This window comes from Micromys minutus, assembly GCF_963924665.1.
Source record: "Micromys minutus genome assembly, chromosome: 14".
In the NCBI taxonomy this organism is placed as follows: Eukaryota; Metazoa; Chordata; class Mammalia; order Rodentia; family Muridae; genus Micromys; species Micromys minutus.
In genome coordinates this window covers 42,751,416-42,769,243 of record NC_137983.1, presented here as the reverse complement: position 1 = coordinate 42,769,243, position 17,828 = coordinate 42,751,416, and the positions used below count along the sequence as shown (strand labels likewise).

The following is a 17,828-nucleotide window of genomic DNA, read 5'->3' as shown; positions in this document are numbered from 1 at the left end:
GAGTGCAGAGATTAAAGGCATGAGCCACCACCACCTGGAGTAAGAATTTTATACATAGTAAAAACATTTTTGAGACTGTGTCTCACTGTAGACTGGCCTCAGCTTCACACTCCCCTTTATAGGGATGCTACACCACCAGGGATTAAAACTCCTGCTTATCATGTAAGGAATTGGCTTTTCAGAACTCTCCCTTACATGGTGTTCTATCAGCAAGTGAAGGACTGGCCTTTCAAGACATTACAGTTAAAATTAGCACTCTCTTCCTATTCCCTTAAATAGCCAGACTATTATAGCTAAGGCTTAATCTTTGATATTTATTGAAACATCAAAGAGACAAATGAGTATATGAACATTTATTGTTCCTTTAAAAGTAGTGCTGCACTTCTGTACAGCCCTTATTAATAAGCTTTTTTAGTTAGTATAATAAACACCAAGGATCCTGTGAACTGTGTTATCACTGGGATCCTGGTCTGGGCTCCTTTCAGCTCCCTGTCCCTTCACCTTTGTCACTCCCACCACAACCACCACCACCACCACCACAAAAAGAATGAGATGAGGCACAACAGAGTAGAAGAGAGATGCTTTATTGTAAAGTAGAACAGACTCCAGAGTGGACATGGCCAAAAGGACCATTATACTGGTCTACTTTAGGTAAGATTTATTCCATTTCTAAAACAAAACGGCTTTCTGTGGGCCTTTGTCTTATCTAGGTGGCTGACAAGCCTGTCTGGTTTGGCTCTTATTTGAGAACAATGGTACATCTTCATTCTTCATCAGAAAGCCAACAGCTATACAGTTGTCATTTAATATGCAAGGTTTCTGGAGCCAGACTGATTTTAGTTATATATTAATAACCTCATAGGCAGACCAGCATGTCACATCTCCCGCCATGGCCAGAGATACGACTCAGGTCCCAGTTTTCTAGGCAGTGTTTGATCTTGCAGTTCCAGTCTTTGGTTTACAGCCTGTTTATTATTAATAAACAGCTCCAGTTTTATCAAGTCTGCTAATATCTAGCCATATAGCACCATCAATGAGTTATAAACTGGTCACCACTTGTTAATAGCATCTTTCTATTCAGTTAACCCATTCCTGGAATACAGTTTGATCTACATATTTTTAAAGAATTTTCTTTTTTTGTCTGACTTGATTATTATGTATGCAGGAATCATCCATTGGTTCTAGCATTTTTGAGGGTCTCAATTCAGGCTGGTCTTGTATTGATATACAGACAAGGATGACCATGAACTTTTGATCCTCTTGTCTCACTTCTTGAGTGCTAGGATTTAACCAGTGTGTTATTATGCCCAGTTTTACGTACATACAAGGGAAGTACTACCAACTGAGCTACATGGCTAGCCCATGGCTTTATTATTTTGATTGCTATTGATTGTGGACTGTGCCACATGCATTGATTGAACTGTTAATGGATAATTGGTTTATTCTCTCGAGTGTAAGGCTAGCCTGCTTTATATGACTAGTTCCAGATCAGCCAGGGTAATAAAGAGAGTGGTTAAAAAAAAAAGGCAGATTTTTGTGGTCTGTGCTGCTGCCTGAACCCATGCTGATGTCAGTGGGCTCTGCTGTTCTGAGCGGCCTGCAGTTGAGGCTAGAGCAGTCTGTGTGGCCACTGAGGGCCATGGTCTGTGCTTATGTTCGTAGTCAGTGCTGCCACCTCTAGCCACGCTGATGTCTGTGGGCTGCATTGCTACTGGGGCCATATCGGTGTGAGTGGCCTGTGCTGCCACCTGAGGCTGAGGCCATGGTGATGTCTCCGCTCTGGGCTGCCTCTGAGGACCTTGTCTGTGTGGTCCTACTGCACCAGCAGCGGACTGCAGCCAGTAGCCCTGTCCATGGTCTGTCACCAGAAACCAAGTGGGGGCTCAGGATCCATGCCCCTGCTGATTGTGAGGAACAAGGGGCTACTATTGCTGTGATATCGGTGACTGCAGACATGCAGTTGAGAGAGGGACATGGAAGGCTTCTGTGACCACCCCAATCCCCATTCCAAAAGAAAAACTAACAGTCTAGAAAGGAAGCCACCGGAGAAAACCCTTAAGAAAGAGTGCTGGGACTGAAGTGTAGCTCTCTACAACTGGTGGCTTCTGGAGCGTGTGCGGGAGGGATGGACACAGGTCTACTTAAGGAGCAGGCCACTGGAGTTTGACCATGCTCCAGTGAGTATATAGACAACAGAAACTGGACTTTTTAAATTTAAAATGTATTATTTTTATTTTTACTTTTTCAGTGGTTCACAAGGGTGGGAGGGAAGACAACGGAGGACAGAGAAGTGAATGTGACTAATGTGAATGATGTGAAATGCCCAGAGAATCAATAAAAATGTTACATTTAAAAGGTGAAAGTTGGCCCAGAGAGAGGGATCATTGGCCAAGAGCACTGACTGCTCTTCCAGAGGTCCCGAGTTCAATTCCCAGCAACCACATGGTGGCTCACAGTTATCTGTAATGGGATTCGATGCCCTCGTCTGGTGTGTCTGAAGACAGCTAGCTACAGTGTACTCATATCCATAAAATAATTTTTTTTTGGAAAAAAAAAGGTGAAGGTACTTTATCAAGCTAATAAATTTGCAGATCACATAGCGAAAATTTAGGCTGGAAGATTATTTTACAAAGAAAACCACAATGTGTTTAGTTCAACAGGTATTTTTTAAATTATATATGCAATTTACCATATCTGTAAACTTACCATTTTGAAATAGAGGCAATTAAGGATCATGTCCAGCAAAATAAAAGTATATATTTCACTTCCACGTTATGAACACTAAGACTTATAAGAGGATGAATAAGAGAAAAATCCAGCCATATAACACATAAAGCAATGTTTTCCTCTGAATCAGTGACCACAAAACAGGCAGTCTAGAGTGATCCTTGTACACTTCCTTAGTGGTTTGCAATCTTAAGCATAGAACCGGTGGTAAAGGGAAGTTGGAGTCCCCTCTTGGAGTTCTTAAGTCTTAGTAACAAAAGAATTAAAGAATGTACTCAAATGAGGCTCAAGCACAGTTTTATTAGAGGTTAAAAGAAAAAAAATCCAGGGTAAGCAAGCTATAATGCTGCCTGAGGACTGGAAGGAACAGTTAAAAAACAAGAACAAAAAACCAAACAAACTAACTGTACCATTGGCATGACTAAGTTGGTATAGAAGCCAAACACACTGTGGACAAGCAAGCCCCAAATGTTGGGCACATCCCAAGTTAGGAAAGCATGCTTAGAAAAGAGAAAGTAGGCAGACTTATAAAGTTGAATGGCTACAGCCAAGAATTCTACAGCAGCAGAGGCAGGGATTGTGGAAAGGTGTACAGTACCTCACCCCACCCGTGTCTCTGTCATGTCTTAAGGTGAACCTGCCCCTCTAGGGGTGGGCCCTTAGCCAGGTGATGACTGATCTGGTCCAACTGGACGGTTGGGGCTTCACCCAGGCCAGGGAGGATATTGTTTGGATCACAAGTGTTTTCTTAATGGGCCTTCACTGCTTACTCTTAACACCACTTATAACTTTCTCTTCTGGCATACCAGTCCTACAAACTGCCCCCAGATTAATGTGCTTCCAAGTTTCTAGTTTGTTGTGAGTAGTTCTTTCACTTTTGTATTGTATCCATACATCTAATGTTCAAGCCGGTTGCTCAATTTAGAACCATGTTCAAACCCCCTAATTCTCTCACTCTCCTCGCACTGAGCTGTGTTGCCTGCACCACATACATCTTGAATCTGACCACTCCTGGCTTTATTTGCCACCTTCACCTAAGGTACCTCCTCTTTGCTCACTACAGCCGCTTCTTCATTGGTTTGTCTTTTTGAATTGTCCTCTGCAGCTCTTAAAATACGTAGAATTCTCTTCTTAAAATATTAATCCCTAAAGTGGTTCAGTGGCCTTTGAACTTCATCTATACTAATACCTGACTCCTTCAATCTTTACTTCATGTCCTTTTCCTAACTGGGCTCCACCATCAGGGCCTGGACCTCTTCTACTAGCTGTACTTTCAACACAGGTTGGTGCTTGAACATACACACACTCCCAGTGTCTGGAATGCTCCTGTTCACCTTCATTCCATCTTCTTATTAACAGTTCAAATGTTCATTTCTTGAACCACTTAACAGTTCAAATGTTCGTTTCTTGAACCACTTACTCTAATTAAAACATATAGGGAGTTTCCCCTTAATCACCCTTATTCAGGTACCTTAGTATAATTTACACTTTTATTCTACCTTCCCCGTTATAGAATAAGCTCTATGAAGATACACTGAAATGCCTCATTAACAGTTCTATACAGAACATGCTAACCCATGTGTGCATAATATATTAAAATTAACAAATGAAAGAGATCCCCCCCCCCCAAAAAAAAGCTCAGAATACCCAAGAAACCATCCACAGAACTTATGAAGCTCTAAAAGAAAAGAAGGGAGAACAAAACAGGGGAGGAAATACAAGGTCAAATAGAGGAGCAGGGATTGAAGAAAAGATCTGCAGAGACTGCCTCACCTGGAGAACAGCCCCATATACAAACCTAAGCACTATTGCTGATGCCAAGTAGTGTTTACTGGCAGGAACCAGACGTGGATGTCTCCTCAGAGGCTCTCCCAGAGTCATATAGATATAGAGAGGATGCTTGCAGCTAACCATCAGAATGAACTTGGAGACCCCAATGAAAGAGCTAGGGAAAGAACTGAAAGAGCTGAAGGGTTTGCACCCTCATGGGAAGAACAGCACCATCAGCAAGCCAAGGCACTGAGGTGGAGAGTAACTGGGAAAGGGAGCACCTTCATGGAAGCAATCTGAGGGGGAGGAGGGTAAGGGTATAACATTTGAAATGTAAATACAGAGAATATCCAATAAAATTGAAAGAAAAAGAAAAAAAGATGAAATCCTAAATCGCCTAGTTTTTATTTCACATCTCTACTCCCATCTCAACAGTGGAATTTATATTTTAGATAGGTTTTGACTTTGTATGCCTCGGTTGTCTAGAATTCAGTACAACCAGGTTGTCCTCAAACTCAGCACAATTCTTGTCTTTCCTTTGTGAAGGCTGAGATTGTAAGAGTGTGCTACCAAGCCTGAACTTGAAGAGTATATTTAAAACTTACCACTCTTCTGCTTAAAAGCTGACTGTGGAGATGGGATGTTGCTCAATACAATAACCTCAGCATGGTTAACAAGTAAAGCCTATTCTCCATTTCAGAGTAACATAGCTTGCACCAGCCTACAGGACTCCTTAGGCTCATATCCTCTACTTTCCTCTCTAACCTTCCTCTTATTTATTCCCCAGGCCACTGCACTCAGCAACTCTAAGACACTTCTGCTTTTTTTTGAACAGGCTGAAGGCACCAAACCTCGGGAGGTGGGCTTCGCCGTTCCTCGTGGTACCAGGTGCAGAAGATGCCTTCACAGTTAAATTGCAATACAAAATCTTTCAGTAGTTACTTCCCCTAGTAGGCCAGTCCTAGCCTCATCTTTTAAAAGCAACCTTTTCCGGCACTTTTCACATTTCTGTGTAACTCCCCTTCTCGCTACTGAGCACTGGCTTAGTAGAATAACTAGGAAGGCAGACTAATATACCACATATCTTCACTAATGCAGTCCCTTAGAAGTGCATAACAGATTTTCAATAAATACTTACTAAGCCAGTGATGTGTTTAGGGTTTAAGGTAAATTATTTTTGGATGCCATCTGTTAACCATATCTTAATTTAAACTGTTAGTAACCCATTACTCTGGTGTTCCTTGTGTATAGCTACTGCTTTGAAACTAATTTAGGTACAGTTTCTAGGTCCATTTAATTCAATGTTTCCTAAATAGTCTGTAACAGTCAAAGCTGCTGAGGCTACTGGGTTAAGATGCTGCCAGTCTTAACAGCACCCTAGATCAGATGAGACAGAGATACTGTAGCACACAATTACAGAGCTAAGTACAGAATTTCACCGAGACAAAAAGGTAAATGCCTTACTTGGGAAGGTAAGGAAAGCCTGACAGAAGAGAACACATAAGATACATCTTGATACATGGAAATCCAGGGGAGAATCCCAGGCAAAGCACAACAGCCTATCTGAGCAGTTACAGAGGAGTTTAAGGACAAGCAGGGGAAGATGGTAAACACAGAGCACCTGTTGCCTATACAGCCACCATAAGCAATTTGGATTTTACTCACTACAAAGGTAGACTCTTGACGCCTAAACTTTATAAACAAGTAACTGACAGTGTTTTTGAGGGACAGAGAAACAAGGACTGACAAAAAGTTGAGTAGGAGACGAAGTGCTTGAATTCAAGGATGGTGTGAGAATAGCCAAGGGGCACTGGTTTTATTCTGAGATTAACCTAAATCTTGAGGAAGGGGGAAAATCCCAGGAGCAACTGATAAAAGCACTTGGCACCAGTGACCTGAGTTGGGAACCCACAGGGTGAAAGGAAGAGAACCCACTTCCACAAGCTGTCCTCTGCCCAGTTGCCTAGAGTTATTGGTGTGAACTGCCTTGTGAGTGCTGGGAATCGAACCTGGGTCCTCTGCAAGAACGAGTGCTCTTTACCATTGAGTTAAGTCCTGATTTTGTTTTTGTTTTATTTCAGTGATAAAACAGGGATTCAGATTTAAGTAGTTGGCAAATGCATTAAATCATATACATGATAACTCAAAAGGCAAGTGTGTTGAGGTTAAAAGGGCTAGGAAATGATGGTATGTGAGTTCAAGAGTCAAAGTCCCACAGAGATGTCCGGCACTAAATGGATCCCTGAGGGAAGCAATGTTTAAGGGTACAGACAATAGTTTATAGGGGAGAATGTGTCCCAGACTCAAAACTACCGAAGGTCAAGTAACACTTCTCTCTAGCATGAAAAATCACTGCAACAGATCAGGATTTTCAGCTCAGACACAACACAAAGGTAATAACTTTCAGAAGTGCTCTTATGGGCTGAGAGATGGTTCAGTGGTTAAGAGCATCGACTGCTCTTCTAGAGGTCCGGAGTTCAATTTCCTGCAACCACATGGTGGCTCACAAACATCTGCAATGGGATCCCATGCCCTCTTCTGGTGCGTCCGAAGACAGCAACACTGTATTCATATATATAAAATAAATTTTAAAATGAAGTGCTTTTCCTTCTCAGCTTAAAAGACATAAAATGAACGTTTTTCCTCGTTGTCTAAGTAGACCGTCAAGTCATCTGGATTCTGAACGTGGACCATAGGTTTGTACAAATCACACCTCCGCAGCCACCCTTACGTGTGACCAGGGACGAACTTTCCCACCTTCCCTTTAGGTTTCTGGACCCAACAGGTCGTTCTTTTTCAAGTTGCAGCAGAAAACGACGGCCAAATTAACCACATTCACCAATACAAAACCCTACAAGACTAGACTGAGGCAGGGCTCTCAAACAAACGCGCTTTCTTCCGGCCAAGGCGCAGAAGACCCACCCACTTCCGCACTGCCGACCACGCCCCAAAGGCGCGCCTCGCCCTAGCCAATGGTCAGCTTCCCTGGGAACGATACCTTCGGCTAATCAGAGGCTGCGAGCGAACTCCTCGCGAGAGGTGAGGTTGAAGCTGCCTCCGCCATCTTGAAGATGGGAGACGAGCGACAGCTGTGGTCTTTCTGCTAAAGCAAACACCACGACGGACAGGATAGTCACCCCCCCACGGCGAGGTAATCGTCCCTTTAACCGCTGACCAAAGCCATCGAAAGCAGCGAGCGTATCAAAGCCGAGCGCAGCGACACCGACGGCCCCTTTCATCTGCCTCCCGGGCAGAGGGGAAGTGTGGAGGGCCAGAAGGATGGTGCAGTCCTGTTCCGCCTACGGCTGCAAGAACCGGTACGATAAGGACAAGCCGGTCTCCTTCCACAAGTAGGTAACTGGCGTGCTCCGCGGCCGAGGCAGGGGCGCGCAGGCGGGTGGAGGCGGAGCCCGGCGCGTGGCCGCGCGAGACCTGGAGGAGGCGGAGCGGCCGGCGGGCTCGGGTGGCGGACGGGGCAGGCCGGCGGGGGCGGGGACCCGTGGCTGCGCGCTCCTGGCGCGCGTCGCCTCGGTTGGCTGGGCTCGGAGGAGGCCGTGGCCGCGCCTTCGCGCTCCTGGAGGGTTTCCGGCGTGCGAGCGACGCCTTTGGAAGCCTCTGGTCGCGCGGTGGAAATGACCCGTAGGGATAAACTAGAGCTGGAAGCACCTAGGAGGAAGACAGTTTCCGACCTCGCTGTTGTTGCTAGGAAGGAAGCAGGATGTCTGAATGTTGACCTCTGACCAGGATGTCTGGGAGGCCTGAGACCGTGTTTCAAAGAACCAACCTTTAGGGATCTGTGGGTTTTGGAGGAGGCTCTTGGTGTTGTAAAAATGAACCCCAGTATTTCAACACACAGTAGTAATGAGACGACAGCACACTTTACTCAGTTGCCGTGATGGTAAAGGTTAATGGGAGCTAATACCAGCTTTCCCCCACAGTTGTCAGGGCTCGTTCTTGTGGGTGAGCAAACCAGAATCAGGGTGAAAAATAATCTCTTGAAAGAAGAAAGCCCTAGAAGTAACGTTACTGATGGTGATTATTGCCAATGCTAATGGTCCACAAAATGTGACATATTTTTAGGCAGCTTCACTCGTTATTACACGTTTTATGTTAGGTTTTGGAAGAATTCCTGACTGTATGCAGTTAATAGCTAAGAAATCAGATGCACTGGTAAATTATGTAAATTATCCATAGCAAAACAATTACAGAAACAAATTGCAAAATGTTCTCTCAGTTTCTTTGGGAGGAGGAGGGGACTACTGTTCGAGTTTAATAATGTTTGCTAGAAAGTAAGACTTGTATGCTGGTATTTTCTGTGTGGGAAGAGAATAGAATATATCCTATTACTACGACTTGGTTGATTGAAATTTTGTACATCCTCAGAATTAGGAACAGATCAGGAAATGGTGACAGGGACATGCATTCGACTTGATACCTCCCTTCCCTATGCTTTATTAAGATGGCCCAGGGAATCTTCAAATAGGCAGACTAGTTAAAAAAATACCGTTTCAACTGCTGGATGTTGAAAAATAAAAGCAAGGGCTAACCTGAATGAGTCTTACTCCGAATGTAAGAACAGTAAATGGCAAAGAGACCGACAGTTCAGAGTCTGTGCTCCTGTGCTAGGAGACGGGACACTAAGATTTAGTAGAAGTTGCCACAGTGGTCTGCACTTCTTTCAGTCTGCATAGTAGCAGTAGAGAAACTGGTTGGGGAAAGAGTAAGTACTAACAGGAAGCCAGGTTAGGTCTTGATGGAAAAAGGGTGATCAGGGTCCAACATTCCTTATGTGGTGGAATAGTTATTGAGTAGTAAAAATAAACTGAAATATTCTTCAGCCTTTTCTGATCCCTCTAGTGTCTCCCACCAAGTCTTTGCTATAGAAAACCATAGTGGGAATCAATACACCCAATAACATCTTATCACTTGCCTATAATCCAGGAATGTAGTCTGTTTGTTGGACTGACCAAAAAAAAAAAAAAAAAAAAAAGAGCTAGAAGTCTATTTTAGGATATAGACATATGTCCAATTTTTGTTTTTCTGTAAGACACAAAGTTTCTAGTAAAAATATGAGAGAATTGCATTGCATGTACTGTCTGTTTTAACTGAACTATGAAGTGTCTTCATTGTGAAAGGGTAAAGCTTACTGAGTGAGATTAGTAATTGGAACGAATCTCCAATCAGATTCTCATTACTATGTTAAGAGTCTCCTTAGTAGGGTAAGGTAGTTCTTTAATAAGCAGGAGAATGGGGTGGGGTATTTATTTTTTAAAGTAAAGTCAGAGGACTGAATTGTGTCTTCTTAGGTTTCCTCTTACTCGTCCCAGTCTTTGTAAACAGTGGGAGGCGGCTGTTAAGAGGAAAAACTTCAAGCCCACTAAGTACAGCAGTATCTGTTCGGAGCACTTTACTCCAGACTGCTTTAAGAGGGAATGCAACAACAAGTTACTCAAAGAGAATGCTGTGCCCACAATATTTCTTTATATTGAGCCACATGAGAAGGTAATTTGGGTTTTTAAATGCTGGGTTTTTATTTTTCTTTCCCATTTTTTTCTCTGTTTTCTTTCCTCCCCTCCATTCTCTTCCCCTCCCATCCCTTGATTGAGACACTTTTTTTTTAATGTCTTTAAATTATTATTGGATATTTTCTTTACTTACATTTCAAATGTTACCCCCTTTCCCGGTTTCCCCTCTGGAATCCCCCTATCTCATCCCCCCTCCCCTGCCTCTACGAGAGTGTTCCCCAACCATCCACTTCCTCCCATCTCCCCACCCTGGCATTTTCCTACATTGGGGTGTTGAGCCTTCACAGGGCCAAGGATGTCTCCACTCATTGATGCCTGATAAGACCATGCTCTGCTACATATGTTGCTAGAACCATGGGTCTCTTCATGTGTACTCTTTGGTTGGTGGTTTAGTCTCTGGGAACTCTGGGGGGTCTTATTGGTTGATATTGTTTTTCTTGTGGGGTTGCAGACCCCTTCAGCTCCTTCAGTTCTTTATCTAACTCATCTATTGGGGACCCCTTTTTTAGTCCAATGGTTGGTTGAGAGCATCCAACTCTGTATTTCTCAGGCTCTGGCAGAGCCTCTCAGGGGACAACCATATCAGGCACCTGTCCGCATGCACTTCTTGGCATCCACAGTCTGGGTTTGGTGACTGATGGATCCCCACAGTCTCTGGATGGCCTTTCCTTCCATCTAAACTCCAAACTTTGTCTCTGTATTTCTTCCTGTGAATATTTTGTTTCCCCTTTTAAGAAGGACTGAAGTATCCCCTCTTTGGTCTTCCAACTTCTTGAGCTTCATGTGGTCCGTGAATTGTATCTTGGGTATTCTGACCTTTTGGGTTAATATCCTCTTATCAGCCCAAACATACCATGTGTGTTCTTTTGTGATTGGGTTACTTCACTCAGTATGATATTTTCTAGTTCCATCCATTTATCTAAGAATTTCATAAAGTCATTGTTTTTAATAGCTGAGTAGTACTCCATTGTGTAAATGTACCATACTCAGCGGTTAAGAGCACTGACTACTTTTCCAGAGGTCCTAAGTTCAATTCCCAGCAACCACATAGTGGCTCACAACTATCTGTAATGGTATACTCATATAAATAAAATAAATCTTAAAAAAAAAAAAAAAGAGTATCCCTTTCCTAGATTTTTCCTTGTGAAATGAGACAAAGAAGGTCCCCTAGTGAGACAGAGTCTTAAGTAGTCCAGACTGGCTTTTAGGTTGCTCTACAGCTAAGGCTGAATTGGAACTCCTAATCCTTCTACCTCCACCCTCCAAATTCTGTCATAAGCACTGACTTTAGGTGAACGCTGTTTTAATTTATGAAACTAATGTGTTCATGGGAAACTCAGGGAAGGGTTAAGAAAACAAGTGTACTTGAAACCCATTATTTGGCAGTAACCACTGCTGGGGCTTAGTGGTTGAGAGTATGTATTGCTCTTCCAGAGGACCTGAATTTGATCCCCAACACCTACTTCAAGCAGCTCACAATTCCTTAACTCTAGTTGCAGGGGATCTATTGTCTCTGTTCTCCTCACACCCTCCCATCCCCCCACGTCAGACACAGACATAACATACATATATATGTCCATAATTAAAAAATAAATCTTTTTTTAAGAAAAAAATAAAAATAACCACTATTGCCAGCAATACACTTTTAAAAAACAGATTTTTATGTATTAAACATCTTACACTAAATAACTCAGTCTAGTTTTGTTTAAGTTAAAGATAGATCTGTGTTTTCATTTATGAGTTGATAAGTTTTATTTTCATTCCTAGTGACTATTTTCAAATTGTTTTTCTTCTGTTTTAGGGGTTGAGTAGTTTAGTGTTTACTTATATCCAACTAAATCACCGTTTCACAAACCCCACTTTAACCTCAAGTAGAAAAGTTGAGTTAGGACAGAAAGTGCCCTGCATGGGGCACATACTTGCGGTCTGAGCACCACAGAGAAGGAACTAAGAGGATTGTTTGAGGCAACCTGGGTTATACAGTAGGGACACCTCATCCCACAGACAAACACAAGAAACCAACTCCAAACAAGTGAAAACACCTCAAACTGATCTGTGCTTATTACTTGTAATCCTAAAACTGGGAGGGAGAGGTAGGAGGGACTCAAGTGTGGGACCAGCCTAGGCTACACACCAAGCCCCTGCTTTTTAAAATCTACAAACAAGCCAAAACCTAATGCTGACACTTTTAGGTCTGGAAAGCGGTTTTACCCCCAGAGAGCTTTTACCTAGATCCTGGTGCCCTGGGCTCCAACGCCAGTACTGCAGACACCAAGACTATGTATTTTCTCATTTTGGAATTCCTGTGTACCATGGAGGGACAAAAAATGTCTAGTGTTGAAACTACAGATGTTTTGAGGCTGCTATTAGTTACTAAACTCACTTGTGCTTGTATATTGCTGTTTTAGAAGGAAGATCTGGAATCCCAAGAACAGCTCCCCTCTCCTTCACCCCCCACTCCCCAGGTTGATGCTGCTATTGGGTTGCTAATGCCTCCTCTCCAGACCCCTGATAACCTCTCAGTTTTCTGTGACCACAATTACACTGTGGAAGATACAATGCACCAGAGGAAGCGGATCCTTCAGCTGGAGCAGCAGGTGGAAAAGCTCAGGAAGAAACTCAAGACTGCCCAGCAGCGGTGCCGCCGGCAGGAGAGACAGCTCGAGAAGCTCAAGGAAGTAGTCCACTTTCAGAAAGAGAAAGACGACGCCCCAGAGAGGGGCTATGTGATTCTCCCGAATGACTGCTTTGAAATCGTTGAAGTGCCAGCATGAACAATGGAGACATATTAGTGGGACAAGACTGTAGACCTTCTTTTAGCCTACACACAGGAGTTCATTTGAAAAAATAACATTTAATTACTTGTATTAAAAAACAATATTTTTTTAAAATAAATTAGATATATACTGTAAAATTGTAATTTTTTTGTTTGTAATTTCAGAGTTTCTACATTTAACAAAATATTTAAAAAATTCTTAAACCACCAGTATAATGTTGTATATTGGTTTCAAGATGGTGGATTGTTTTTCATTTGAGTATTTATAGAAATAATGTAAAAATAAAAAGTAGAGAGGGTAATGGTGTAGTAAAAATGATTTAAGTTTTAAAAATTAATGCCTTTTATTGAGATAACTTATAATTAAGTCAGAAGTATAAATGAGCGCATAGGACATAGCCTTCCAGAAAATAGAGATGTACATACGTACATTCTGTATTTAGAGTCAGAGCTTCATTTATTTTTTTCAATCACTTCTCAAAAATGAACTGTCAAGCCAAAATTTGAGGAAAACAATATTTTGCTGTCTTCAGAAAAATCATTCCATAGTTAAAAATCTCATAAAGAGTAGAGTTTTAAGAGTAGGTCCTTTTTGTCCCTAGCTTTATGAATTCTGAAGTGTGTCTTGGGGAATGGCAGGCCTCAAAGTGAGGTATTGGTATCAGTAAGTGAACAGTGGGGTGGGCTGGAGAGAGGTCTCCGTGGGTGAAGATGCCTGCAAACCCGGCCCACTCCACAGCGTTGCCTTCAGGCTCCACACGTGCTGTGACAGCTTTCTAAAGAAAGAAAAATTGGGACCTGGCTCCTGATAGGCTGATCTCTCCCTAGCTGAAGGCATCTACTTACGCGGCTGCGGTTAAGTCTGCACTTGGACCTCTGACATTTTGTTAGAGTTGGTTTGTATTACAGTACTTTGGCCCCAAACTTGTTTGATTTTGGTCAAGACATTGTGTAAAAAATACTCTTTTGACTCTCAATTGACTTTCAATTTACTTCATGTGACTTACGTTCAAAAGTAACGTGTCCTGTTTATGTCACCGTTGAGATTTACATATTGCAGTGGCTTGTGTTCTGACTGAGAAAACTTACATATATTTAACATGGAAACATGTTCTGAGTGAACAAGTGCTGGTAATCTCCCTGGGTTTGGGAGGAGCCTATGTTATAATATTTCAGAGTCCACTGTAGTTGAGTAGCAGACCTTTCTAGTGGACAGCATTAAAGATTAAAGTTATTCCAGCACCCTGTGGGTCCGCTTTTTTCTTTCTGATTTACTGCTGTGCTGAGGTTAGCACTTGTGGGGCTGTTGTTTTCTTCGGTGTAGCCTCGGCTGTCCTGTAACCTGCTCTGTAGATCTAACTCTGAGAAGTCTGCCTCCTAAGTGCCTGGCTGCACTTTTAATTCATGGAAATGTGATTGTTTTATAAAAGTCTCATTTTGGTGCTGCAGATTGAACATGCCCTCCAGCAGGCTACCACCAACCTATACCCCAGTATCCTGGAACTTACTATGCAGGCCAGGCTAGCCTCAAACTTACACGGGACATGCCTCTACATGCCTCTGCCTCAGGAGAACTGGGATTTAAGGTGAGCACCACTAAGCCTGGCCCCCTACCCCCCTATTATTAATTGCTAAAATATTTTATTCTATGGCAGAAGAGATGGCTCAGTGGTTAAGAAACTTTAAAATTCTTTTTGAAGCCCTGAGTTTGGTTCACAGCAACCACATGGCAGCTCAAAGCCTCTTGTAAATGGTTTCTAGCCTCAGACCAGGCTGATCTCAGATTCACAGAAATCTGCCTGCCTCTACCTCTTCAGTGCTAGACTTAAAGGCATTTGCTTCATGCCTCCATGTCTGACCCAAGCCCTTTGATTTACTTCTTTTTGAGACCCAGTTTAGTTTTGTATTCCTGACTGGCTTTATATTATGTACCCTGGGCTGTCATTGAACTAGCAATCCTGTCTCAGCCTCCAAGATGCTGGGGTCTCAAGTGTATATCGCTGGGCTCCATGTAGATCGGTATCTTAAAAATGCAAAGTGGTTGGATTTCTCACAGTCTGTTGACTTGGTTTAGAATCAACTAAGGAATGGGAGCATCTTCACCGGGCACTTGTGAAACCCAACTTTGTGCTCAACAAAAGAAACAGCCCTTGCAATGAGGGAATAAAAGATGTATTTTGTGCCGAAGTTAAGCTTGGATGACTGGCCCAGGAACATAGAATTAGGTCTCTCCAAATACTATGAGATAGAATCTTCCTAAGATTTGTAGCAACCGAACAAAGAAAGCTTGGGGTTTTTTTGTTTGTTTGTTTGTTTGTTTGTTTTGTTTTTGGTTTTTTTTAAGTTTGTTTTTAAAGATACATGGCCATATCAGGTAAGTGGGATAGAGCAAGAACTGAGAACTTGGCCGTAGCCTTATGTGATGTCTGGCAACACTTAGCCGGTCAATGTTAAGTTACGATTTTGTTTGTATATTGTGAAAGGATTTTTATGTTAGGACATTAGGTCTGGCACTGTTAGTCACAATGTTCTGTGAAGAGTGGGAACGAGGATTGGCTAATAAGATAGGCTACAGGAAATTGTAAGTAGGCTCTGGAGATGAAGCATCTTAACCTCTACCACACCGAGCAGAAGCCTAACCAATCAGCCTTTCAGTTTCTGGTTCTCGTGAAAAGATTCAAAGTTACCAACTGTGTGCATATGGGGTTTTATGTGTTCTCAGGTAAACCTTATAGAAAACACAAGACACTCTACATAGTACATGGGGTCATCTGCCATAACTGCTTTTGGTCTTAAATGAGTATTTGTAGCATATTCATAGATGAAGTAGACACATAGCAAAACATCATCAAATTTGATGTTTATGACACCCAGCAAAACAAGTTAAAACTGATGCTGAAGTTACCATTGGGAGGTTTTAAAAGAGAATTCTTTCTGATATCTCCATAAAGGAGCATCCCGGTAGGTATTTTTACTATGGACATCTTTATAGCATGGGATAAATAATGGTACACACAAAAGGTATTGTTCTTTTATACAACTGAGCCCATGGGACACTGGACAAGAGACTTGTTCAGTTCAGTGACAACTGACTGGGCCCAAAGCACCTGTCTTCCTGGTACCTTGTATGGATTTGTTGAGTTAATTAACATCACCTGTTGGGGCATGCATTGAAAACAGACATTAACAAGAGACAGAACCTGCATGTATGGATTAGTCTTCTACATGATAACAACACTTGGTTTTAAAGGGCCACTCTGATATCTTTAAACTTTATCATGGGCGAGCGGCACTCACCACCTGTGGTTGAGTGGAATTGAGCCGACAGAAGTACCTGCTTTTACAAATGTCTAACTTAAAACCCTCCCTGTATAGGCTTGGGGTAACTAGCTGCTTGGAAACCTGTACCCCTAATTAGGCATGCCTACAGAAGGAGGAAGACAACCTGAAGAACTTAAATAGTCTTGCTCCTCTAAAGAGATGTAGTTGTGATATCATAAGATTATATGACAAGAAGATCTCGGTTACTTTGTAGGTTGAACCTCTAATATGCCTTTAGCCATTCCCTTTTGCCATTTTTCTTAATATATATAATCTGTACATCCATATTACGTTTCTCAATCTGAATAGGAGACAAGCTCAGTAAAGCTAGGAATGAATGCATTTCTGTTTTTAAAGAGGGTGGCCAGTCAGGTTGCCTGGATTATAAAAGCAACAAAATTTTTACCACATGCAATCTTAAGTACCTGGCTAAGCACCTATAATCTAAAGGGCTTGGTGGGGCAGAAACAAGGCAGACAACAAGCACGGGCAAAGGATTCTCAAGAAGAGAACGATTACTCCAGTCAGAGAAAAGCAGACTTTGAGGTGCAGCCATCAAGAGCCAGAATACCTCACACACCCAGCCTCCAGCACAGGCAGTCCCCAGCTGTCGTGGCTGCCCTCTGCAGGAGCTTGTCTATTTCTTTGCCATATATCATGTCCTTTGGGTCCTAATTGGGATATGTCTTCCCAAGTTTTCCCTGGACTACTACAAATTCACATGAGCTTTTTCCAAAGCTAGCTATTGGCTACATCAGGGTATGGTGAGAGTTCTTTGCTGAAGTCTCTGCATCTACTGAGTATTAATTAGGGAGCGAGCAAGTAGTCGTGCTGGATGATAAGATTTGAGCAGAGGAACCCTAGCTGCTGGGCTCAGCCAAAGACCCGGATGTTTTCATTTATGGTCTTCTGCTGTCCCCTGCTGGCTGGTGATGGGAACACACAGGAATCCAGTGCTGTACAAAGCTCAGAAAAAGGAAGCAATCTCACCGTCTCTGCACACGAGCAGTCAGTCTGTTTTGATTAAACGACACAGAAGATTTTACACTGAGGCATATTGTGACTACGCTGAAAGTTGCTTATCATAATAAACAATTAAAGAAAACATAAAAGAAAAACACACTTGTTACAGCTCTCACATGGTCAGAAATGGGATTTCCTCTGAGACTTAGGATGCACGTTTTGATGGCTTAAAATCACAGTGGTTTGCTCATAATTTCATATTTCCAAAGTTGCAAGCCTTTTGTAGTTTTGTAAGAATTGTTTTCAGCTTTAAAAGAAAAAAAGAAAAACTATAATATCCTATGCAACATAACCCAGGAACTCTCCCATTTGGTTACACTACTTTTGAAAAATAATAATTTTCATTTTCAGGAAAACAAATCAATTGTTGTGCCTTTGGAAATCTCATCTTGCTGTAGACATCTGGGGAGAAAATAAATGTTCAAAAGTAAGTCTGGGATTTTCTTGGGTCAAGAAGTGTCCAGCAAACTCTAGAAGAACATTGTTTCCACGAAGAAGTCTTAGAATTCCTGGTTTGCTTGTGTAGGATGTGCCTGCCGTGGACCCCTACATCCTTCACAAAGGGAGAACGTGAGGCCCTTGCCTCCCTGTTCCCATGGAGAGGGCCCAGGCCCCCTGCTGCTGTCCTGAAGCAGACATTTGAAATGTACCCATGAAGGTTCTGTTTGTCTCACCTTTGATCATAG

The 17,828-nt window shown here is 42.5% G+C and overlaps 2 protein-coding genes across 2 annotated transcripts in view; both read left to right on the top strand.

Annotated features, from left to right (window-relative positions):
• RNF170 (ring finger protein 170) overlaps positions 1–5,587 on the top strand; it is a 33,499-nt gene extending 27,912 nt beyond the window's left edge. The window contains exon 8 of the mRNA XM_080929075.1: positions 5,333–5,587. Within this exon, the coding sequence (XP_080785201.1) occupies positions 5,333–5,410 (78 nt within the window). The 3' untranslated portion in view covers positions 5,411–5,587. The remainder of the gene's footprint in view (positions 1–5,332) is intronic.
• Positions 5,588–7,551: 1,964 nt separating this feature from the next.
• On the top strand, positions 7,552–13,970 carry THAP1 (THAP domain containing 1). Its single transcript, XM_080928504.1, has 3 exons — positions 7,552–7,847; positions 9,804–9,999; positions 12,431–13,970. The coding sequence occupies exons 1-3, from the start codon at positions 7,777–7,779 to the stop codon at positions 12,794–12,796; spliced, it is 633 nt and encodes a 210-aa protein (XP_080784630.1). The 5' UTR covers positions 7,552–7,776; the 3' UTR covers positions 12,797–13,970.
• Positions 13,971–17,828: the final 3,858 nt, after the last annotated feature.